At 37.0% G+C, this 25,170-nt stretch overlaps 1 protein-coding gene across 9 annotated transcripts in view; it reads left to right on the top strand.

Moving 5' to 3' along the window:
* THSD7A (thrombospondin type 1 domain containing 7A) overlaps positions 1–25,170 on the top strand; it is a 287,973-nt gene that overhangs the window by 77,505 nt on the left and 185,298 nt on the right. For 8 of the 9 annotated variants that reach the window (XR_003534452.1, XR_003534455.1, XR_003534454.1 and 5 more), the window contains one exon: positions 6,402–6,921. Coding sequence is in view for 1 of the 9 variants with exons in the window: in XM_027684634.1 (XP_027540435.1) it covers positions 6,762–6,921 (160 nt within the window). In the remaining 8 variants the exon portion in view is untranslated. Of the gene's footprint in view, positions 1–6,287; positions 6,922–25,170 lie in introns of those variants that run through there. The other variant, XR_003534450.1, reaches the window with a different exon arrangement.

The following is a 25,170-nucleotide window of genomic DNA, read 5'->3' as shown; positions in this document are numbered from 1 at the left end:
TGAATAATTCTACTTATTTGCATGTACAACTATAAGTTTTAATCACTGTTTTTCTCCAGTGAGGATGTTACTTGGATAAACGTTTATTTTCAGCATAAGTTCATGGTATGCATAGGGGCTAGCTGTTCCCATTGATTTTAGGAATACAAATTTCAAAAGTACATGCACACATTGGAGGAACAGAGTTGACTTGGAAAGTCCCATTAAAATCCTGTTTTGCTTATCTGTTGGAAAATTTAGTATAATGGGCTTGGAGTTAGAAAACTGGTTCTAAATGACAGTTATGGTCAATTGGGTTTGTTTGTTTTGTCCATTAATGAAGTCTGTATTGGGCTTTCTGAAACTGAGGTAACTAAAGTTGGATTAAAAAAGCTCCATTGCCTGTGAAGTCTTAATCACATAGGTACACAAACTGTAGATCAATGCCAAATGCATTAAAAGACTAAACAGTATATTTTTTTCCCCCTTAGCACTCTGTAAGCAAGTGCATACTGGTACCACAATTATAGAAGAGGTTCTAGTTTGTGCAGACTTCTTTTTGGAGGTTATGATAAGAAGAGCACACTGATCTACATGAACAGTAGAAGCAAAGTTCAAGTTTCTTTCCCGAAGCAGAGATTACCAAAAGTGAAAAATTCACCATTTTCCTCATAAACTTTTTTTTTTTTAAATTAACATAGAAAAAGTCACAGAGGTAATTTTGATCTTTGCATCCAGTTCTGATCTTTGGATAGGTTCTGTTTCATGCAGTTGGCATTGAAGCCAATATAATCTGAGCAGAAATGACAAAATTTATTCACAGAGTTTAAAGCCAGATAGTAGAATTATCTAATTTAATCTGGCCTTCTGCAACTCTTGGGCCACTGCATTTCAAAAAGGCATTGATCTGTTTAGCCCAGTAGCCTTTCCTCAGTTAAATCATCAAGTTAAAACTAACATTTTTCTTGAAAACAAAGATGGTAAATACACTCTTTCATCATGTGTCTTGATCCAAAGCTAGGTGCCCTCCTTGATAAATTAATTGATTTCTTACTTGAATTCCTCTAGCTTGATCTCTCACCAAGCTGTTCTAGACATACTTCCTGGCCATACTTTACTGTGCTCTCCCTACAAATACTTTCTTTCCATGAATGTTCCATGCCAAGGATGTTGATTTTGTTACCTACCAAAGGCATCTACAAAAAAAAGTGGAACAACCAGTTTAGAAAAAAAAAAAAAAAACACTTTTGTTTTTGTAACTGAAAAACCCACACCATACCAATGAAAAAATGGCTAAGGCTAGGAAAAGATCTAAATTTAAATTAGATTAGAAACCAAACACTGCCTTCCCCACCTCCTCACCCCTCCACCAGTATAATCAAACAATAAAAAGAAAACCTTAAAAAAAGATAAATCAGTCCAGGAATTACTAACTTACCTTAACAAAAGCAAAGCATTCGTAAAGTCAGAACTAGACTTTTTCTTGTTGCAAACTTTTTGAGTAATCAGGAAATACTGAAGAGTTTAAGTGTACATTATTAACGTACTCCAGTAGTTTTGTACATGCAATGCTTTACTTCTGCGCAGCTCACACATGTAACTCTCAAAATTCCTAATTTGTTCTCCAATTCCATGATCTAAAAGAATGATACAAATTTAACAAACAGGCGTCGTGATATCTCTAGTATTTGCAAAAACATTTGCTCTGGGAAAACTATCAAAAATTATACTATTTGTATGAAAGTTGGTTTTGTTTTTTTGTTTTAGATATTGCAGGTTTAAAAAGAGGATGTGTTACAATGAAAGAATAAAATCAGGGTCTCTTACCTGCTATTAAAGGATAAGAGAAATTCATACTAGCATACTATGACATGGTCGAGTGTGACACCTAGAGGCCATATGTTTAGGATCCCTAAAAAATAACTTTTTTCGGCTGCAAGTTTTGCACAGCACATTTAATTTTTAAATTGACTTAAACACTGAAGCTGCTGGATTTTGAAAAACAAAGATATTAATATTTTTTCCAGATTTTTCATGTTTAGGATATTTTTTGTGGCTTCCCTGGCTGGGCTCTCTAGCACTGATATGAAGTAAAATAAGAGACTGTTACTTAGTCTGGTAAATAGTATTTAATGATCTGCAGCAAAGCCTAGAAGAGCACTGTACAGCTTATTCCATCCTGAAGTTCTCAATATCTGAAAAAATTCTTGCAGTTCCCATCTCAAGGCAATTATTACAATATACCTGCAACTTTAGTAAAATATCTGCATGGATGTCAGGCTCTACAAAATGCAGAGCTAGAATTTTTGGCCCATGAGTTTATGCCAGGGAATGAAGAGAACAAAAGCTTTTTTAGCTGTTGCATGAATTATTTAGATCATGGATGTTGCAAGGGAAACATGCATGTAGGAGAACATACTATACCGTCCTAACTTCTTTAAAAGTTTGGAGTGCAACCATACTACTGCATCCCATGACGGGGATATATCCAAGGGCATCCTAATATGATGACTGAACCATATCAGCATGTTACAAATTTAGAGTGCTTTTCAGAAATATGTGGTACTGTATTATCCAGTAGTCATTGGTTGTAATAAACTCATTATAACTGTAGAGTTAGATGTCTAGAAGACATCTAACAGTCTTATTTGCCTTTGGCTGCATTTGTCATTTTACACATAAGGGAGGGGGAAGAGTCTTGGAGATAAAATGAACAGTTCAGATGGAGGGGATTTTGACTTTTCTACACAAGAAATAAAATATTTTTCATTCTTTAGAATTTGGGTGGGTTTTTTGTGGTATCCTAGTACTCATGCAGATCAGATGGTTTAGTGGAGTACAGCTGTAGAGTCCATAAAATATCTTCTATAGATCTAGAGAAATGGACTGAAACTTTTCTAAAGATTTCTAGCTCAACCAGAGTCTGAAATTGAAGGCGAATGAAAGTGATGCTGGATGCTGCTCTTCAGTTTGTATTGTTTACCCTAGAAACAAGTGTGCCCTATATATTTTGTACTCTCTGCATGCTCTTTGACCTTACTATGTGTAGAAATACATCATCAGAATGTCAGATTAATATGAACCTGAAGCTTTTATTCATGGCATTTCATAAAGACAAGGGTGCTAGTGTGGGACTTCCTGGTAGCAGAGGACTACCAGCAGGGTGATTCTATTTGAAATATATATCTTGTTATCATTTCTATTTCCAATACAAAAAAGGTATGACATGTTTGTTTTGTCATCCTCTAACTGTTTAGTGCTTGGAGATATGAACAAAGTAATTCCAATATTTCAGAGTTAACTCTACCTCATTTTCACAAACGTCTTTGAGGTTAGTCATATTTTTTTCAAGAAAATGAAAAGGTGCTAAGTTATCAATCATTTATTTGAGCAGTTTACAGACTTCATGCAACTGCTGTGCCTCAAATAAAATAATAGAATTGTTTAGTTTGGAAAAGAGCTTTAAGATCATTGAGGTCAGTCATTGACCTAACTCTGCCAAATCCACCACTAAACAATGTCCCTAAGTGCCACATCTACATCTAAAGAAATAATTGTATCTGAATAAAAGTCTGCCAAGGCTCGTATGTTGGTGCTCTAAGGGACAACACTGACACTATTAGATTTGTGATATGGATACCAACGTTGATTGTAGTTTATTTCTATGCTTTGTCTAGAGGTTTCTTCTCAAAAGCACTTAACCATTTCTATGGGAATGTCTAAGCCATAAAAAACTGATTCATTATGATTGTTAATACGTATATTATAAGATGGGTTGCCAGTGGACTGGAAATATTGGTTACACTGTTAACTGGACAGAACTCCAGTAGCAAATAGGAAGAGGGTAGGAGCGCATTGGATACACTGGGGTGGAAAACGCTAACAAAGCATTCCGGGTAAGGCGTGCTGACAGCAGCGGATGCTTACAGTCGGGATATATTCCCTCTTGCGTCTGAAATCCAACCCCTGCAGTTAGGTTAGTGAGGTTGGTGTTGGTGTCTCTGTCTTCAGGCATCAGCCTACTCTTTGGCCTGTGGTATCACCAGCCTTTTCCTGTCCTGAGTAATAGCGTACATACTGCATAAGTGATTTAGTGTTTGCCAAAACCAGCTCTTCAGAAATCCTTTTCTTTTTTATTCCAGACACACAGATACATTTGCATTATTAATATTCTTTCCGTTTTGTCTCTGTAACATATTTCTGAACAGTTCTAAATTCATCATAGCATCTTACAACAAAAAAAGATGAAATTATTCTCTCGTAGTTCATTGATTTTTTGACACAAAAATGGTAAAACCATAAAAAGTAATGTGAAAATATTTTATTTTAATAATCTCTATTTTAGTTATTTTAAAGTATGTGGTCCTATAGTTGCATAAATATAAGAAAATATTTGAGTGTCTGTGTATGTGTACTTACCCTCTCTCATGATACTGCTTTGTTCTGCTGTCAAAACCCACTTTGATTCATTGTGCCAACTACATGGATGATCTGTTCCCTGATGATGTTTCCAGATGATCTGAGTCACGTACAAAATATTCTCAGAGGCTTTCTTTATACATTCATAAAAAATTCTAGGTAGAATCCATTGTATTTAATAACTCCAAAAAGAGTGCCTTTTCCCCTGGTCACTGTAAAAACTTGACTTTTAGCTCTGGCTAAAATATTTTTACTCTTAATTTTTCAAAGGAATGTGTAAGCTATGTTTTATTTTAACTATGCAAGTCAATACAGCTATTGCCATAGACTTCCCAATGTTCTTAAAACTTCTTTAAGCCCTTAGAGTCTTAATGCTATTTTTCATAAATGATGAATCTGGCATTGTTTTTATTAGGTTGAATATTCTCAAGTCCCTCTACATAGCATGTTAAATAATGTGTGTGTGATTAACCCCAAATTTAGCTGTAAAATTGCTATAAATCAATAAACCCAGAGAGAATTTTGATTTAAAACGGTGTTTTGTCTAGTTCAACAAAGCACAGGCTGAAGGGGGATCCATGCTTTCTAAAGTGAATACAGCACGATGTAGCATAAGTGAATAAAATGTATCTTCTGAAGTGCTTTAGCTGAGGGTACAAGTTCTACATCAGGATGCTATAAATTTGTTAAGATCATGGCTTTCTGTGTATCCCTTATCAACCTATAATCTCCTGATTGTTTCCTGTTTTTCAACAGCTGAGGAACAGTAATCCACACTTGCTTATCTCTCTTAATCACAGCCTCATGGTGCTAGAGCTCCCTGAGCCTTTAATTCCCTCTTAGAGGCGTAACAGAGTGGAAAGTAAACAAAGACGAATTTGCAACCTTCAACATTGCTAATTTGCTCTGATGTCAGAATATTTAAACAGGCAAGGACTTGGGAATTATTTGATCACGACTGATTTTAGTCTAATGCATGTGAAAAGGCTGAGTCTGAGAAGGTTGTGCAAAATGACAGGCGTCCCAAGAGAGGTTGACTGAGGGTTTCTTCTTTAAACAACAATGGCTCCATCATTTTTCAGCTCTGGGTCCCGTGTTCATGCTGGGTATTTTTGTTTGCATTTTTAATGTAACTTTTTGAATATGATAAAGGTTTTCTTGAAAATTCCTCATTTGCTTCCTTGTTTATAGATGTCAGAAGCCCAATCTTTAGGCTAGTTATTGCATCTGTTCACTGTGTAGTGGGCGGGAGAGATAAAGATCCCTATTTAAAAAGCTTTTTCTCTCTCCACGTTTTTGTATCATCTTGACAGCCTAATGTATTCTGAATACTTTCATATGTAAAATGATTGATAACTTGATCTTCAAATTATTTTAAATTACACAGTTGACATTTATGCATGTATATATGTGTACATACTTACTGGATAGGAAAGGATGTTATCTTGCATTATATATTATGTGCACGCTTCATCTACCACAGGGGTGATATGCTTACACATACATACACACTATCATATACATATATTCATCTGTCCCCATAACAAATAGCTATATGTCATTACCTGAAACAGATTTGATAAATATGCAAGACAATGTAATGTGGGTTTTTTTGTTTGTTTGTTTTCCTACATTTTCTTCAGTTTTCCTTTGTAAGGTCTTAATTGTCTGTTTTATGCATGTGTAATCACCTTTTTTTTTTTTTTTGTTTACAGAACAGTTAATGCAGCATACATATTGTTATCAGGATAAACGTCTGATGCTCTCTTAATTATTATATATTGTTCTGTTTATATCTGTTCTGGTTGAATGACTTGTGTTTCTGAAGCATGTCTGATGATGATTTCTTCTTTTCTTCTTAGTGTGTATCATTTGGGATATTCCAGGGAGAGACGTGTCTGGGAAGCCAGCCTTTTGCAGTCACTCTCTGGGCTGAGATTACAGCACTGGGCTATTTGTGTTTCTCCTCATCCCTGTTTCTCTCTGTCTCTCACTCTCTCCAGCTGGTGTAAATGACTGCTGCTGCCTCCCAGAGCAAGATAACCTGCTCAGTCAGCTGGAGCCCCCTGCGGACAGCTGTCTCGCTTTTAGCTGATGGAAAAGTGCTATAACCGCTGAATGGAAGAGCGTGGAGCAGCAACCGTACGAGCAGGAGTAGCCGCCGCCGCAAGAGCAAGCGAGGAGGACTCTATTGTTCCCTGGTGTTAAACAGTTTTTCCTTTTCAACTGCCATGCACAATAGCAGAAGAGAGGTTTCCAGTCCCTTTCTCCCCGTGAAGAAATTCTGAAGAGGGGAGTATTATTTGAAGAAGGTTTCGTGGTCGTGCTGCGGGTTTTGGAGGCAGCAGCAGGCTGCTGGAGGCATGGGGTTGAGTGAGGGGAGCACTCCTTTCTACCGTGGTCCAGGGGTTTTTGCCGTGCCAGCCCGGTGCGTGGGAGTTCTCATGCTTCTGCTGCTGGGAATCTGGGACGCTCGTGCACAAAGTGAATTTCAAACTTCGTCAGTGTATTTGTGGAAGACCGGTAAGTAAGGATGCTGTGATAACACAACAGCAGTGTATTTAGTTTTTGTTGTAAATAATAACCTTTTTGTGTGCTTTGTTTATGTGGAGGGAGAAAGTTAATCTAAATTACTAATGCTTACTGGTAGGATTATAGGGGGGGAAAAAATAGGTCATCTTACAGGATTCCACCCTCCAAGCAAATATTGCAATTAAAAAAACACACATCAGTGACTCTGTGGCAGTGTTTCTGGGAGCTCTCATGTGTTTTCTGTGTCTTCTGAGGTTTTTCATTTTGTTTGGTAGCTCTGTCTTGTGCATAAAGGTCAGAATACTAGTGCCTGTCCACAATAGGAAGGAACGTTTATTACAACTGGAGTCAGCATCATTAACAGTGCTCTAAAAATATTGACTTTTCACAAAGAAAGGTGTAATTCAGCATGTCTAATCTTTGTGCCCTGTGCTGACATGTAATATATTCAGTGTGGTAATTGATGGGGAGTTGGGTTTGTTAAATTTAGGTTTGTTGCACAGTATATAGGACACGTGAAAGCTAATGATGGATTAGGTGAAATAATCCAAGTGATGCCAGATCTCATAACCAAAGAGCCAAAGGCAAATAGGCTATGTGGATTCAGCACCACAGTAGATGGATAATTTCCTCTACTTTGATCCTAATGAGTTACGTGTCTGTTTTAAGGATTGCATAGTCATAACAGTGTTTCAGCCTTAACTCTGCATTAAAAATCTGTGGGGAATTTTCCTGTGTCTATTAATATATTACATTAATTCAGGACTTAAGCAGTGATGAATATGTGCATTTTAGTTGTCTTGGTATAGTTTTAGTTCCTATGTAAGTAGAGTCAAACTCTCCTTTAGGAAATTTAAAAAATTCAAACCAGGAAATATTTCTCATTGGCTTTGTCAGTTGTCTTTCTTCCCTGTGTGTTGCCAGGAATAAAACAATCAAAAAAGTGGTAGTTTTGTTTAAAAACTGCTTTTCCATTAAAGGATAATATAATAGCAAGAGAGAGTGCAAATTAATCATTTGTCTGAAAAACAACTTTGAGAAGACAGTCTCTTTCCTGGATGGAGGGACTCAGCCTTCTGCCACAGAAGCAGATCAATTTACAATTACAGTGATATCCTGAATTTTTTAAGAGGCTCCATCTATCCAGGAGCTCAGGGAGGAGATTAAAAGGAAATTCATTTAAACAAGAAGACAAGCTTTCCAATAACACCAGAAAGAGAAATCTGAGGAAGGGAAAATCCTTTGCAACTTTCACTTCTGACTGAAAGATGGATTATACAATGACAGTGACCCTTTTTTTACTTTTGAACCATTGAAAAATTAAAAACATCATTTCCATTTCCATTACAGGTTTGTAAATGTTCAGCACACGCTTAAAAAGAGATGAAATACATGCACAGGTTTATGCAAAAACAAAGTAATAATATAGCATTTTCATGCAGCATTTTCATTTACCCTGAGTTGCTAAGCATCAGTAGAATAAACTCTCCAGCATTTTATTATGTCTCCATTTAACAGTTTAAAGGATTGTATTTAAAAATGTTAAAAGGTTGAGGATAATAATATTTCTAGTCAACTAGTACTTAAGAACATGTGCTATCAATTTGCTGTGGACTTACTTCGCTGTCCACTTACTTTGCACATAGTACACGTGCTCTGAAGTCTCAGTTAAACCAGCAAGAAGAAAACTGGGCTGGCTTTTGTCTTCTACCCCTTTTCTCCTTTCCTGGCAAAGACTACTCTTAAGAAACTTTTGTATAGAACAGGTATGATCTAATTACTTTGCCTGGTGAAGAGCTAGTTCTTCCCTTCAGCTTTTCTTCTGTGAACTCTCTCCTCTGTTTTGCCTGCAATAAGATATATTTCGGGCATAACATCAGCGATTTGATGATAACATGATGAATAACAAGTCATGAAAAACGAAAATGGCTCTTTTCAAATGATGAATGGCAAGATGCTGTGAATAAGGCAGTGCATCTGTGTTTGGCTTAAATTAAATTTTTGCACTCTTTTTCTCAGCTGTTTATTGAATTTTTTGTTTTCCCCCTTCTCTTGTGGGAGGATCTAGAAAGTGAACTGGGAGAATTGCTGGTCAGTGATCTGAAGGGATATCTAGTACAGGATTTATAAAGTTCAGCTAAAGTATCAGAAGCAATAATAAAACTGAACAGTAGTGAGCTCATGCAATTCAGATAGTATTTTGCTTCTCCTTCTGTGAGGGAGACAGGGTAGGGGAATGTGTAGCTGAGACTTTGTCTACGAAGTCAGCTTCATTTTATGCCTTTTGGGACCAGTTATGTCCATTTTTTGAGAACTGTGCTTTTTTTATTGAATTTAGTCTGTCTTCAGCTTTTGTAAGTGCTGTTTATGACTTGCAGCCGTCTGATTTTTTATTTCTAAAGATTTTTGAAATAATACCTTGCTGTATGCTATTCCATGTCTTCTATACTGGTTTACTGCACTGTGTTTTCTTAAGGATGCCCTTGACAATAATCTGCAATGGTTGTAAGGTTTGAATTGAGGCATTCTTTCTCCTATAGAATAATAGTGTGTGTGTGGGTTGTTGTTGTTTGTCTCGTTTTTGTTTTTTGATTGTTTGGTTTGGCTTTTTTTTTCTTGAGAGGTTGGTGTTTTGTTTATGCAGTTTGGGGGGATTTTTTTTGCATTGAGTGGAGGGGAGGAGTGTTCTAATTCAAATTTGAAGTGTTTAATTCCAATCTATGAAAATCTCTCAGGGGTCATGACTTCCTGTTTACTACCATCCTCCTATGTACTACCATAAAAATCTGAGGTTTTTGCAATACTCAGTTTAACCTTTTGGGTTCTCAATTATCTTTGATTCAGCATGGACAATGTTGTGAACAATCTGCTTTGAGCAGGGAGATTGAACTAAAACTTATCTCCAGAAGTCCCTTCTAATGACCACCATCCTGTGATATGGATGCCATCACTATGTCATTTATACTTCTCCGACTGAAACTGCTTTGAAGTTTTGGCTTTTGTTACTTTTTTTGATCTCTTGAGAGAACAGGTATTTGCTGTTCTGGTGTGTTTAATGGACCTTCAGAGTTTTGAGTGGCATTTAGATGAACATAGTTGATCATAGTTACTAGTGTTTAAACTAGGTTTCTCACCAAACATTCTCATTCCATACCATGCAGAACTGGTGTATGTAATTTATTCAGTTACAAATACACAGCTGGTTCATTTTGTATGGTCATTGAGAAAGTCATCTTTTTTTGACATAAACTAAAGCAAAGTTATGAAACAGCTAGATTCCCAGAGTTAAGTCATGATGTATGTCTACTTGATGATATGAGCTAGAGAACAGCAGTTTTTAGCAACTCATGGAAGAGAAGCTGTGGTACTAAGGGCTGGTGATTCCATTGATGTGAGGTAGACACTGCCAAGTGTTGAACTTTTCAAGTCAAAAGAGATTTTTAATTACCTGTTTTGTTCATCGGTAATTGCCTTCTCTGATACTATTGAATTAATTTGCTACGAATAGTTGTTTGATTCAGGTTCTATACTGCTACATTGAATTTCTGTGAGTTCCTAAGATGTTTTAAATTTCGTTCCTATTCTACCTTAACCATTACAATTTTCTCTTGAAATTTACTGAATATTATTGAATTGTTTCTGTGTATGCACAAAAAAAAAAGGGGATATATCTATGTGCCACAACTCAGAAAAATCCACGTGTTAACTTTTGTTAAATTTTATTGTCCAGTTTGTTTTATTTTTGAGTGATGTTGGGTTTTTTGATCATGGTTCAGTTTATCCAACACCAAGCCTCCTGGCAACAAATGGGGTCCACCTGTCTCAAACATGGAAAAAGAATCTTAGCTCAGGAGTTGGCAGGACTTGTTGAGAGAGCTTTAAATTAGATTTGAAGGGGGATGGGAACAGGGCCAGGCTCAACAGAGATAAGGTGTGGGAAGGGGAGAACTATAGTGCCCACTCTAGTAGCAAAAGGAAGCTTAAAGAGGGAATACCTCAAGCAAGCACAAGCAGCCAAAGACATAATTACAAGACAGGACTATGGGTCGTCCCTTTGCACCCCTACTGGGACATTGACACCATCAAATACTTCTACAAAGTGCCTGTACACAGTATGGGGAACAAACAGGAAGAACTAGAGATCTGTGTGCAGTCACAGGGTTTTCATCTCAGTGCAGTTACAGTGATGTGGTGGGATAAGTCACATGACTGGAATGTTGTCCTGAAGGGCTACACACTGTTTAGGAGAGACCAGGAAGGCACAGTGGTGGAGTTGCCCTTTATGTGAGGCAACACTTGGCATGTATCGAGCTAGCTCTGTCTTGGGATGGATGACAAGCAAGTCAAGAGCTTATGGTTTAGGATAAAGGGACTGACTAGTAAGGGTGACACTGTTGTGGGTGTTTGCTACAGGCCACCTGATCAGGAGGAAAAAGTTGATAGGGCCTTCTACAGGCAGCTAGAAGCAGCCTCAAAGTCGCGGGCATTGGTTCTTGTGGAGGACTTTAACTACCCTGACATGGGCTGGAGAAGCAACACAACAAAGCACAAATAGTCCAGGAGGTTCCTGGAAAGCATTGATAACAACTTCCTGTCACAGGTAGTGGAGGATTCCACAAAGAATGGTGTGCTGCTTGACCTACTAACAAACAGTGAAGGCCTCGTTCGCTATGTGAAGGCTTGGCTGTAGTGACCATGAGGTTGTGGAGTTCAGTATGAGGTGAGAAGGAAACAGGGTAGCAAGTAAGATTGTGAGCTGACTTCAGCTTCTTCAGGGACCTTCTTAGAAGAATCCTAGGGGAACAGGCCCTGCTGGCAGAGAGGTCCCAGAGAGTTGGTTGATATTCAAGGATCACTTCCTCCAGACTCAAGAATGATGCCACCCAATGAGCAGGATATTGGGCACAGGGGGCAAGAGACCTGAATGGATGAATAAAGAACTGTCGTTTCACAAGCGTAAGCAGGAAACACAGAAGAGATGGATGCAGGGTCAGGCTACTTTGAATGAATATAGAGAGATTTTCAGAGTAAGTAAAAATGAGACAAGGAAGGCCAAGGCCCATCTGGAATTAAATCTGATCAAGGATGTGAAGGACAACAAGAAGGTTTTTTGCAAATACATCAATAACAAAAAGAAAACAAAGGATAATATGGACCTGTTACTAAACGGAGGGGGGACCCTGGTAAAAGAGGATGCAAAGACATATTTACTGAATGCCTTCTTTACATTGGTCTTCACTGATGAGACCAGCCCTCAGGAATCTCTGACCCAAGAGACCAGGGTAAAGGAATGTTGGATGGAAGAATTTCCCTTGGCCAAGAAGGATTGGGTTAGAGAACACCTAGGCAAACTTGATAACCACAAGTCCATGGGCCCTGACAGGTTGCATCCATGAGTGTTTAGAGAGCTGGCAGACACCATAGCTGGACTGCTCATGATCATCTTTGAATGGTTATGGTGATCAGGAGAAGTGCCTCAAGACTGGTGAAAGCAAATGTCACCTCAGTCTTCAAAAAGGGCAAGAAGGAAGACCCAGGGAACTACCTGCCAGTCAGCCTCACCTCAATCCCTGGGAATGTGATGGAGCATGTCATTCTGTAGGGCGTCTATCCACATGGATGACAAGAAAGTGATAAGGATAGTCAGCATGGCTTCACTAGAAGTAAATCATGTTTGACCAACCTGATTGCCTTCTACAATAAAACAACTACCTGGATGGGCGAAGGGACATCAGTGGGTATTGTCTACCTCAACTTCAGCAAAGCTTTCAACATTTTCTATTACAACATCCTCATAGGCAAACTCTGGAAGTGTGAACTGGATGAGTGGACAGCAAGGTGGATTGAGCACTGGCTAAAAGGCAGATTGCAGTGACACAGAGTCTAGTTGGAGGCCTGTCATTCGTGGTGTCCCCCGATACTTGGGCCCAGTGTTGTTGAACTTGTTCATCAATGACTTGGATGAAGGGGTAGATGCCTCTTCAGCAAGTTCTCTGACAACACAACGCTGTGAGGAGTGGCCAATACCCCAGAGAGCTGTGCAGCCCTTCGGAAGGACCTTGACATGTTGGAGAGTTGGGCAGAGAAGAACTGTCTAAAATTCAACAAAGGCAAATGCAGGGTCTTGCACCTGGGGAGGGATAACCCCAGGCACCAGGACAGGCTGGGGACTGACCTGCTGGAAAGTAGCTCTGTGGAGAAGGACTTGGGGGTTGTCGTGGAAAACAAGATGTCCAGGACACAACAGCGTGCCCTTGTGGCCAAGAAGACCAATGATATCCTGGAGTGCATTAGGAAGAGCATTGCCAGCAGGTTGAGGGAGGTGATCCTGCCCCTCCACTCAGCCCTAGTTAGGCTGCAACTGGAATACTGTGTCCAGTTCTGTGTTTGTCAGTGGAGCTCTTGGAGGGGGTGCAGCAGAGGGCAACAAAGATGATTAAGGGACTAGAGCATCTCTTAGGAAGAAAGGCTGAGGAAGTTGGGCGGGTTCAGTCTCAAGAAGAGATGACTGAGAGGAGACCTCATCAATGTCTATAAATATCTGAAGGAAAGTTGTCAAGAGGATGGAGCCAGGTTCTTCTCAGTGTTGCCAAGTGATAATACAAGAGGCAACAGGCAGAAACTGATGCACAGGAAGTTCTACCTGAATATGAGGAAGAACTTCTGCACTGTGTGGGAGACCATACACTGGAACGGATGGCCCAGAGAGGTTGTGGAGTCTCCCTTACTGGGGATATTCAAGAACAGTCTGTACGCAATACTGTTCAATGTGCTCTAGGATGACACTGCTGGATCAGGGAAGTTAGACCAGGTGACCCATTGTGATCCCCTTCAACCTGATCCCTTCTGTGATTTTGTGATTTTCATATTCAGAGACATTTGTGATTTTCATATTCAGCCCCACTGTGGGCTAAGATGTTGATGTATCTGTAAGTTCTGCAGCAAACAATGTGATGACTGCTGATTCCTAAATAAAGACTGCTAACTGCTATACAGTTTTCACTCTTTCAAAACAAGAAGATGCACGTTTTTCTTGGTCTGTCATTTCATCATGCAGGACGTATATATACACCATTTCTATACACAACTGACTAAGCATAGACATTTCTTGCCACATGAGAACTCTCCTTTATTTTTTTCTACCCTGGATTTCATTTGTTTTTCTTAAATCAGCCGACATGGTCATCTGTAATGTGCTGTCGGTGTTAGGTGTAATGCCTTCCTGCAGTTAGTAACATAATTACTGAAGAGCTGCACAAAATCAGCAAGGTTTGATCACACTAAAATTTCATCTTTCAACACCTTGAAGTAGTGCACATTACTCTTTTGAGGTGGAAGATGCAGCACTGGATTGATATCTCTGGATCGAAAAAGTTGTGAGAAAAAATCCGGGGGATAATACTTTTGCCAGCAGTATCTATTTTAAAGACTACTAATCAGATCTCAGGTAGTATAGGTTGGTGCAGCTCTGCAGAATTATTTGAGCTATGTGCAATTGTGTAATACCAAGACTTGGTCTTATGTATAACAATTTCAGTAGAACGTTTCCCCCTTCTTTTTAACAAAGGTAGAACTTGAAATAAGCTTTCTGTAGGTAACAGTGTCCTTTTAAAATTAAAATGGAAAAAGAAAAAAGTCACTATTTCCTGAAGAAACCAATTAAGTTTCTATGTTTTCATGCTTATGTTAAGTCTCAGTATGTGACAATTGGTCCGTAGATGATAACTTGTTCAACCTTTGATGCAGTTGAGAATCAGAGGAAAGGCAGTGATATGGATGTAGGCAACATACAGAAGATCACAGGTACCCTTGGGGTAGTGGAGGCCCTGGGTGAAATCAGTGTGCCAAGTGGTTTCCAGTGGGACCAGATGGGTGTTGCAAGCTCTGCAATCCAAGAGTTGCCCTTAATCACTTTCTGAGTGTTTTTAGGCAGCAGCATGTGATTTTTCCTAGTTCCACTGCCTTGTGAGGAGAACTGCACAAGGGCCTTCTACTTCACCTCAATAGCCTATAAACAAAGGTTTTGCTGTTCCAAGGTGTTGCTGTCAGATCTTGTAACCAAATCATGCTTCTTCACTGCTTGATATAAACTTGGGTCTCAACACTCCCCTGCTTTTTAACCTCTTAGTTTCCCACTTACTCACAGAGAAAAACAAGCACAACATCTACACCATTACATCCTTGTCAGGTTTTACATTCTAAGACCCAAATCTATTTTAAAAATAGTTTGGTGCCACAAGTGGAATTAGAGAGAGAAGGGTTTTCAACACTTCTGAAATTCCTCTTCTAACACCTTTGGTGGCTAAAAACCATAAAATCACTGAATTTTATTTTCCCTTTGTATGTCTATAGGATTGTCCTTATTTTCACCACACTGACTGTCCTATTTCATATTAATGCCTGAGGAGGAAAAAAGTCCCTCCTAGGACTGGCAGTCCAGCAGGCATTTCAAAGTGTATCTAAATACACAGTAACAGGAATTATCAGAAGGGAAGAGGGAGAAAGAAAAAATTACCTAACCAGACCACTGATTAAAGTGCTTACCTTTCAAGGGCTCTGTCAGCTTGTTTGTTGAAGCTGTTCCATTGCACAGCTGAAAATTCCTCATTTTTTTTCAATATTTTATTTTTCAAATACCAGAGTAAGGGCTTTTTCCAGTAATCACAACTTGAGACCAGAGACAGATAAGCCTGTGTCAGTAACTAGGAAACTCCTGATTTTAAAGAGATTATGAAGAAACTATCTGAGAAGGAGGATTAGATGCGAAGGCCTAAGGAAAATGCTAAGTGAGAAAAAGATGTTTTATCTTGAGACCAAACTGTCAGGAAGGGAATTCACATATGATGATGAAAGAGGGCAATGAGGACCTCTTCAAAGGAAAATAAAGCCCTAGGTATGGCATAGTATCTATGCATTCTTGAGGAGAGAGGTCGGTCAAGATTTTCAAACTGTCAATGTAAAAGGTGTTTTTGAGGATTCATCTCTTTGCTTCTCTGGTTACTGGTTACAGAATGAGATAAAAAGAATATTAGTAGAAACTGCATCTTGTCCCGTTTTCAAAAAATAAAAATTATTCAAGCAAAGTGTGCTAAACAGACATTACTGTTAAATATAAATAATCCTCCAGGATGGAATATGATTAAGTATTGGTTACATATGCCCTGCATAAATTCATATTAATTAGAATTTATCACTTTTATTGCATTCTGTAATGTGCATCTAAGCAACCACACTGTTTGCTGTCTGTCTCCCAGTTAAATCTGACTTTTATGTAGTCAAATGGGTCTTATCTATCTATGACTTGAATAAGGAAATATTCATTTTCATTAAGCATGTCCATCACTGTTCCTCTTTGCCCTCATTTAAAAAATATTCTTTCAGATTTTTTATTCAACAGAAATATTGCAAAGCATGTGTTAACTCTTTGATAAATTCAAAAGGTTTGTAGTGCAGCCTGGCAACAAAAAATTTGGCAGAGATGCAAAAAATGGCTGCTTTAAGGTAATTATTTATAAATGTTGTTTAGTAATCTGCCCCTATTTAACAAAATCAAAGTAAATATTTAGATGTTTGGAGAAAAATGTTATGCTGCTGAATTTCTTTTTCTTATGTAGTTACTTTGCCATATTTGAAATAGGAAAATAGAAAAAAGTGTGGCTGATATTATAAGCCTTTAGTTAAGATAAACAAGTACTATACGCTGGAATAATGGTTGATTTCACTTGTAGGATAGCATTTTGAAGCTGTCAGAAAAGTGGAAAATGGTAGTTGATGGTGTTGTACTGGTAGCAGAGAATGTCTGGATTGTTTTCAGCAAGTGCCCTGGAGTGCTTATGCTAACTGGATCAGCCGAATCCCCCAGCTCATAGGAATGCTGGAATAAGAGAATACCTCAAAAGTTAGGGGTTGATTTGTTCTGCAGGCTGGCTACTCCAGTGTTGGATTAATTCAATTTTTTTAATACCTTGTAGACCAGGGTTTAACTTTACAGTTCCCTACTTCACTGGATGTTGATGTGGTCTTTTATCCTGCTCATTGACTCAGTTGTTCAGATAACAGAAGTATGTATCTTTTAACACAATAACTCCAGATTTAATAGAAAGCCCAATTCCCATAATATAAAGTATAGTATTATCAAAGACAAATAGTAATCTATATTTTGAGGTAAAATTTGCCATGGTATAAATTAAATTGTTCGTTAAACTTTGTATTGTGAGAAAGTAATTTCTTGGGTAAAGGGCAATGTACGTATTTATCCTGTTTATTGGAGGTTATGTCCTGCATTCACAACTTCATTATATGTGTCTTTTTATTTTTCTTGTATTCTTCTGTGATCAGTCCGCAAACGAGTCTTCTCCTTGTAACAGGGCTGAGGGATCCTTTTTCTGGATGTATGTCCAGTCAAAATCTCTGTTTCTTTTTCTTAGATTAGTGAAGCTGAAAAAAAGTGGTAGGCTCCTTAGGTGGGTAGAGATATGTTTAAATTCTCAGTAACAGAAGTTGAAAATCCAGTGGTTTAGTGTAGCAGCTCAGAGAAGGCAATGGTCTGACAGAGCCTCCAATGGGAGGCAGCAGTAGCATTGACTTGGATTTTATTTATGGATTCTTCTTTCTTTTTTTCTTTTTTTCTTTTTTTCTTTTTTTCTTTTTTCTTTTTTTCTGTTTCTGTCTAGTGAGACAGAAAAAAAATATATGGAGTCACCAAAATAATGGAAGAATTAGAAGAGAGAAACACACAGAAACCCTAAGAAACCATATTACTGGGTAAAAGTTTTCCTAAATAATCACAGTTAAAATTACTGTATTGTATGGTTATTAAAACTTAGTCAAACAAAAGTTCACGTAATCAGTTTTGCTACCACTAACACAAATTATTCTGCCCTACAAATCCTGTTGTTTGCCACTTTCATACAAATGGTTTTCAGTGTTAAACTTACCAGTGTCTGGAATTTCACACAAACTCCAACAGACATTTACTGTAGCAATCAGCATGTTCTCAGCATTAATTAGCACTGTGATTTTTGGTGCAGCTGACATTGCTCAAAATGGTCAGCAGACCACAGTAGCTGTTTTCTTTTTTTTAATTTGCTTTCTGTATTTTTTGAGCATTGCCAAAATTGTTTTGGTGGTTTTATGGCTGTAGAATAGAGAAGGAAGTTTTGGTATATTTACATGAATTTAGGGGAGGAGTGCCATTAGATGCAGCCCTTATTGACTGGCTCGAGTGGAGGTTTCTTGTGTGATCCCTTGTGAATGGCGTTGCTAGAAAGCAAACTTTCAAATGTCCAAATACCTCTAAGAGTTTTCCATAGGTATTTTGAGAAGGAAAGAGATGATGTGACTGTTTTGTGTAGTCTGCTTGTATTGCATAAAGTGAATTTTAGGGTATTTATTGGAAATGGTTTCTGATGTAATGAGACATACCTAAACATTTTAAAGATTGATGACATCTGCTAACCCAATGAGAAATTTCTTAATGAGAGATGTTATTACATTTTACCTCCTGTATTATGCAAAATGAAATGTTTATATCAGTGAACAATAATATAACTCTGCTTATATGTGCTGGGGAATAGCTGTTTTACCACCAAGCCATTAGAGAAATAAAGAGTAGAACAGAGAGAGATTGTTTTATAATGGCTTGTGTTTGTACAGTGCCGAGCACAATTGAATTCTCTTCATTTCCTGGTGTTCCTGTGTACCACAGCTTAATACAAAACAACATAATTAAGACTTGTTAAAGATGCTGTTTAAAAAGATATAAAGATAAATTATTAACATTCTAAAAGAACACTCAAATAATGTCTAGTGCCAAAAGTGGTTTAAATAGCTGATATCAAGGTGCCATACTAGAGGATAGTGGAAGAGAAAGTTATTTTCACAGTAAAACAGTCTTATGAAGAACCTTGGAAAGCAGATTTTCTGTGTAATAGTTCCAAAATGCATTGTTGGAAACAGATGTCTTCAGTAGTAAGAGAAATGTTTTTCAATGTTACTTAGCGTTTCCACATACACAGATTTGGTAGTCATCCCTTCTATTTGTGAGTAGCTAAATTCTTGTTTTGAATTTGCTATGAATGTGCTTGATTATCCTAAAAGATCACTTGTGTTATGTAAAATTTTGCGTGTTTTGCAGTTTACTACTGGTGGTTTAGTCAAGTGTACATTGTGATGAATTTTGTCCCATTGTATTCTGCTTCACTTGATTTTCTTGTGCTTTTCAGTCAAAATAATTCCTGGATTAGACTAAGAAGTGGAGGAAGAGGGGAAAAAGTCATAACAGTAAGACTGCTACATCTTGCAACCAGGAGCATAAACTTTATTTGCAAAATTTGCATTATAAGGTAGTAAAGTGGCTAGATCTTGAATCAAGTCTCAGCCTTGCAAGTGGTTTGCAGTGGTGACATTGGGAATCTGTTTACTCATCTGTAAAGGGACATTTATGTGAGTATAGTTTGCTGTTGATTCGTGCAAAAATAAAACAGAAGAAAATTTGAGTGTTGTGATTTTTGATATGGTCATCAGACAGTACCCAAGAAACAAACGCTTTAGCACACATGTAGTTCTTGCCATATGCAAGCAAAAATGGATGTACTGGAAGAGACCAGGACACTTGAAAGATGGGAAGAAAGAAGTTAATGTAAGTGGAGAATACAAACATCAAAAGCATGGGGCAAGCAACCAGCAGCTTTGTTTTATGTTGAAATAAAAAGTTTAATATAGATTGTGAGATTGAAAACCCAGGGGGCTGAGAGAAGGTGAAAATTTCTGTGTGAACAGATACGGACATTTTCAAACTAATAGGGCTTTTCTAATCAATCTATCTGAAGTTATTTTCATGCAATATTTCCAACAATACATGTAGCTGTGTGTGCATTCTTGCATGCATGATATGTGTGTGATGGTCTGAAACACTGTTGAACAACGCTGTATGGTTCCAATGACACTACTTCAAAATAAACATAATAATAGGATATCTAAGTTGTCTTCTTCTTCCTTACTAAAACAGTGGCACAGCTTGAATTTGTGGTCACATCTAATAAGAGAGGTGTATTTTTTATATATTACTAACTACTTTTCAGAAATTCCAGCTTCACTGTTGCTAAGCTTGCTATTTTTTTTTTCTTTCCTTTTTTTTTTTTTTTTTTGTAATACTATGACATTCAGTCAGGATTGCTTTTTAGATGGCAACATTGGAAAGACTGACTCATTCCTGTAAGACGAGTTTGGTGCCATGCAGGAGATAATGAAAGGAAGGGGAGGGAGAGTGATAAAGGGACAGATCATGCAAGGTAGATTTGTAGTCTTTAACTTGACGTGGATGAATGACTCATGGCTCTCCCTGTTTCAACTTGATATATGAATGTCAATACCTTGGGAGTAGTTTGGGTACCTGAACCATAAAGCTAGGAAATTCAGGTTGTTTTCTGTGCTCTATTTGCACATCTTTGTAGGGAACTGCAGGAGAATGCTATGAGCTCTGCTGTAAAATAGTGAGTTCTCTGAAAATCTGCAAAATACCATGACAGACTTGTATGGTTGATTTGCATATTTACTAGTGATAAACGCTTCATTTTTCCCCCCTCTGTGTAAATATATTTTAAAAGCTTTATAGAAGAAATCTAGATAGTGAGTATATGTACTACTATAACTGAGTCTAGGTTCTTTTGTCATAGTACAGAATTAAGCTATTCTTCCAGATACCCTGCCAATTACCTGTGGTGGAAGTAACTCTAAAATGATGATTTTGTTATATGATTATAAGATAATTTGTTTTTTGAGATAGCATCACTTTTTTCTTCTTAACTCTGCAAGAAGTTCATTTTATTGCTCTGAGGTTGTGATGTAGTAAATGCCTTCCCTTGAAAATGCTGGATTTTCAAGATTACATGCTTCGTAGTTTCTTCTAAACAGTGTACTGCTCAGTTTCTCTCTTAACAGGAAAGTAATAGTCTTTAAGGATTATGGTCCAAAAAAGCCAAAATTGAGTAGTAAAGGTTTTACATTTTAAATGCAGAATTAGATTTTTAGAATCGGTGTGTTTTGCTGAAACCTCATATATAAAGAGACATTACTTATAAGAAATGGAGTAACAATCCAGTGAACTAAAAATTACTGCCATGTAAGCAGAAAAAAGTCTCTCAAAATGACAATCTGTTGCTTACATAATGCCTTCATCACTCTCATTTAAGGAACAGGTTTGCTCATATCAATGAGAAGTATTTTGTATTATTATGAAACTAGAAACAGAAAAAACAGTGAACCTGTGTCTCAGAGGAAAAGACATATTGTTACTGTTCATTTACAGATGCTATTTAGGGTGTAAGCCATTTTAAGAAAGATGATAGTAAATAATTTGCTTATAAAGTAGCTTATGTATCTTCTACAAAGGTTGTATATGTGCCTTCTGAACACGTATGGAGTACAGTCTATATATAATCCCCTGAGAGCAATGAGTAGCATGCCTAGAGGAAGGCTTTTATTAACAAAATATGGATTTAAGGAGAACTTGAGATGAAGAAAAGGTGCAACTTAATTAGAAAGAATATATTAAAAGGAAGAGCAAAGAATGAGTTTTCAGTCTTTTCATGCCTATATTAGTTGCTAATGCAATTCAGTGTTGCAATTTCTTTTCCTTTTAGGACCTACATTCATCACCTTTTATGTAAATGTTACCAGAGAGGGTTATTTTGGAAAGAAAAAATAAAATATATTAACAAGCCATAGAAAAAAAATACCCTGCTTTCTGTATAATGAATCAGATAATATAATGCCTTTTTGTTAACTTTAGAGCATAAAAGCTAGCATGTCAATTTAAAAAAATTCTTTTGTGTTACATCACTACACTGTGTCTGGAGTTAACAGGCAGAGAGTTCATGTAATTTGCTGCAGTTGGTTATGAAGGAGAAGTCCACTTGTGGTAGAAATGTTGCTTTTGGTTTTGAATTTTTAAAGTAAAGATGAGAAGGCTCCCTGAAGATAGAAGCTCATTAAGAAAGCCAAGAGCTTTTGGGAGAATATGTTCTGTTCAGGGTAGTTTTTTGTTCCCCACTTTGTATGTCTCAGAGCACACTGGAGCTTCTAATGAAAAAATAATGCAGTTCATTAATCTGGAAAAAACTTCTGAAAGTAGCTACATTCTCACAGTATTCTGGGAATTAGTTTGAACATAATTGGTTGGATGTCAATATTAAAAAGCACTCTAATGAAAAAGGAAATGCTCAAGCTATGATAGTTTGCTGCTTCTGATGAAAAATTTAATGAGGCTGAATAATTAACCCCTTCTCTCTTCCTTCTCCCCAATCTGCCATGTCTTTTCCAATCTCTGCTTTACATCTATTGTAGATGTTTTAAGCATTAGGATTTCAATCACTGTAATAGACAGACTACACTGTTGTCTGTGTGTTGCACTATAGCAAACTATAGTTTGGTTTTTCTCTGTAGTCCTTTTTACCTTCATGGCTGGATTACTCAAGAAGAGTATTTGTCAGTTGTCATGCCCCTCAGCTATCACCTAGCTGAACTGCACTTAGTGAACTCTAATCTTTCTTGATAAATCAACCAACTAGAGTTGAGTCAAGCAGCACAGGATCTGCCATTTACATAGCGGTTGCTCTAATTGGTTTAATGTGACTTTTATTTTTGGACTTCAAGTTGAGAATTGCTTCCTTCTGAGATATGACCATAGCCCAAATACATATACTTTCCAGTTACTGAGCTGACTCTTAATCACATATTAAATAAATTTCTGAAGCACATGGAAATTTTTTCATGGAGAACCTATTTTAAGAAAATAAAGCAACAAAACAACAAAGAAGAACAAAACAACACATACAAACAGAAAGGCCACACAACCACATTATCTGAGAAAAGGTCATTTTCTTCTGATAACTAAGTTGCTACTGAGTGATATACTATCAGTTTGGTATGCCGTGCACTGTTTTCTTAAATATTTGAACTCTAGGTGAAGAAATGAAACATTTAGACTAGTTCTTTAAAACACAGTAAGTTTTTGTAGAGGTTTTACTGAGTTTTCAAATCTATCATCTATGATTTTATTTTTTGTACATACAGTTTTTAGGTTCTCATCCCAGTTTCTCACACAGCTTGTATTAGCACTTCCATATCCTACCCTTTTCTGTCTCAGTGGGCTAATGGATGCTGTATGAGATGTTTGTCCTCGTGACCTCGGTCTGTGTTAGCTGCCTGTTCCATAACTGCTCAGTATTCTGGAGAAGGAACATGCTTTTACTTTTGTACACACCTACCTGTATCAAGAAATAGTGGTTCACCCTTTTTGTGAAGTTATGTTAATGCACTTCCAAAGAGAAAAATGAGCCACAAAGACAAGACGTTCTTATTTATCTCATGCTTTCAACATCAAAGAATTTTTATCAAAAAATGAATTGATATTAGAAGACAAAGCCTGAACCATTTGGGTGTTTTTGTTAATGATGCTCTAGATCTGTATAAGTTACAAACCCTGATTATCAGTCACATCATGATGGCGATGCAAACCTGGATTTTAATATTCAGCTGCACTTCACAGAGACATTTGGTACTTCAGAAGACTGCTGTTTCTTTAGAGCCTGTGGCCTCGAAGATAACCTGAAATGCCAGATAAGGAAATTGATAAAGCTGTCAGTGGTTTGCTGTGCTCTACTTCCCAGGCTATGAGATAACTTGTCACATGTAATGCTCATGATATCATCCAGTATGTGACATTGAGAGATCATACCTTTCTCCTCACTTCATAAGAAGGTGAGAAACTTTTAGCGTAAGCTTAAGAAACAAAACATGTCATTATCTACACAATCTCTTAACAGGATTTTTTGCTTTTTAACTCATTCCATTTCATTTAATAATTCTATGATTATTTTCTATTCATCATGATCAAGAGAGCAGCAAATGTGAATCTTTCTAGCAGGACATTTAGTTCAGCTGTTGTAATAACAGTGTATTTCTGTATGATTTTTCCATTGGGAAGATAAAATTTCTGGGTCCAACTTTACATGCATGTAGCTCCTGTAAATTTAATGTCATGTCTTAAGGTAACCCTTCAAGTACTTAACATCAATTCTGGAAAAGCCAACAGTATTCTGCCCTAAAATAATTTTTAGGCTTTTACAGAGAAAATATTTAGCTAGTATTTTTTATTTTAACTAAAAAATGAGATATATTAAAAATATATAAATAGAGCTTCTTGTTTATTGGATAGTAAACAGGGAAATAATCTCCATGAGACACTCCTAGATTTTTTTTTTTTTGTATTTTAATTTATATTTTATGGTAAAAAATTATCTTTCTTCTTTCATATGTATTTTATAGTATCACTTTTAAACATATTAAACTTTGTGCAACTCAATACAGTGAGACTTCTTTTGTTGCATTGGTTAAATTTTAATATAGATCACAGTGATTGGGCTTTTCCCATCATGGAGGGATCTTTAAACTTTCTTTCCTTCATGTGTTATTGGAATTACACCTAACTGTGAGAGTGGCCTATAAAGCAGCATTTCAGAGGTTCACGAACTTTCATTTGCTTTTCAATTTTATTTAAAGGAATTTGCCTTAGTTGCTGTCTCTGACACAATATTCATTCAAACAAAATGACCGGTGCCAATTGTCCTGTATTTAACCCGACACGTGAAAATCTACTTAAAAAAAAGCTATAAAATGTGTCTTGACCTTATTTCCTTTTCAGAAGACTCTTAGCTATTAGGTAGATTAGCCTATATGCTTTAGTTAAGGAATAAAACACCTAATCTCTCGAATTAGAAGGAATGGGAAGCAGAAGGTGAAATTGAGCTAGGTGGCACTTCATTTCCTTGTGGTTTGGAAGAATTTTTAGAAAACATTACTCCTTTATCTTTCAGAAGTATGTGTGCCTGTTAGAATTTATTCTGAACATAGCGCCAATGTAGTTTTATCAAGCAGACCCAGTAAGCATACAAATACATGAGTTTTTGCTTAACATAAGATATTTTAGCATCTTTTAATTTTTCAGTTGTAATGAAGGATATATTTTTTTGGGTGATGGGGAAGTTTTAATATAGATTTTTGTTAATTCTTATAGTTATTGTACATTTGTAGTTGATGGTTCAAGATCTTACTTAATTCTTCTGATTTGTGTGCATAGCCCATTTCTGTTTCATTTTTGTTTCTACCAAGAACATTATTCTATGGAATTGAAGTAATAAAAAGTGCTACTTGCTCATGAGATTCTTGCCACCTTTGAGG

Source organism: Neopelma chrysocephalum, unplaced genomic scaffold (genome assembly GCF_003984885.1).
Source record: "Neopelma chrysocephalum unplaced genomic scaffold, ASM398488v2 Primary Assembly neopelma1_67, whole genome shotgun sequence".
NCBI classification, from domain to species: Eukaryota; Metazoa; Chordata; class Aves; order Passeriformes; family Pipridae; genus Neopelma; species Neopelma chrysocephalum.
The sequence above is the reverse complement of the archived record's forward strand: the minus strand, read 5'-3'. Positions and strand labels throughout refer to the sequence as shown.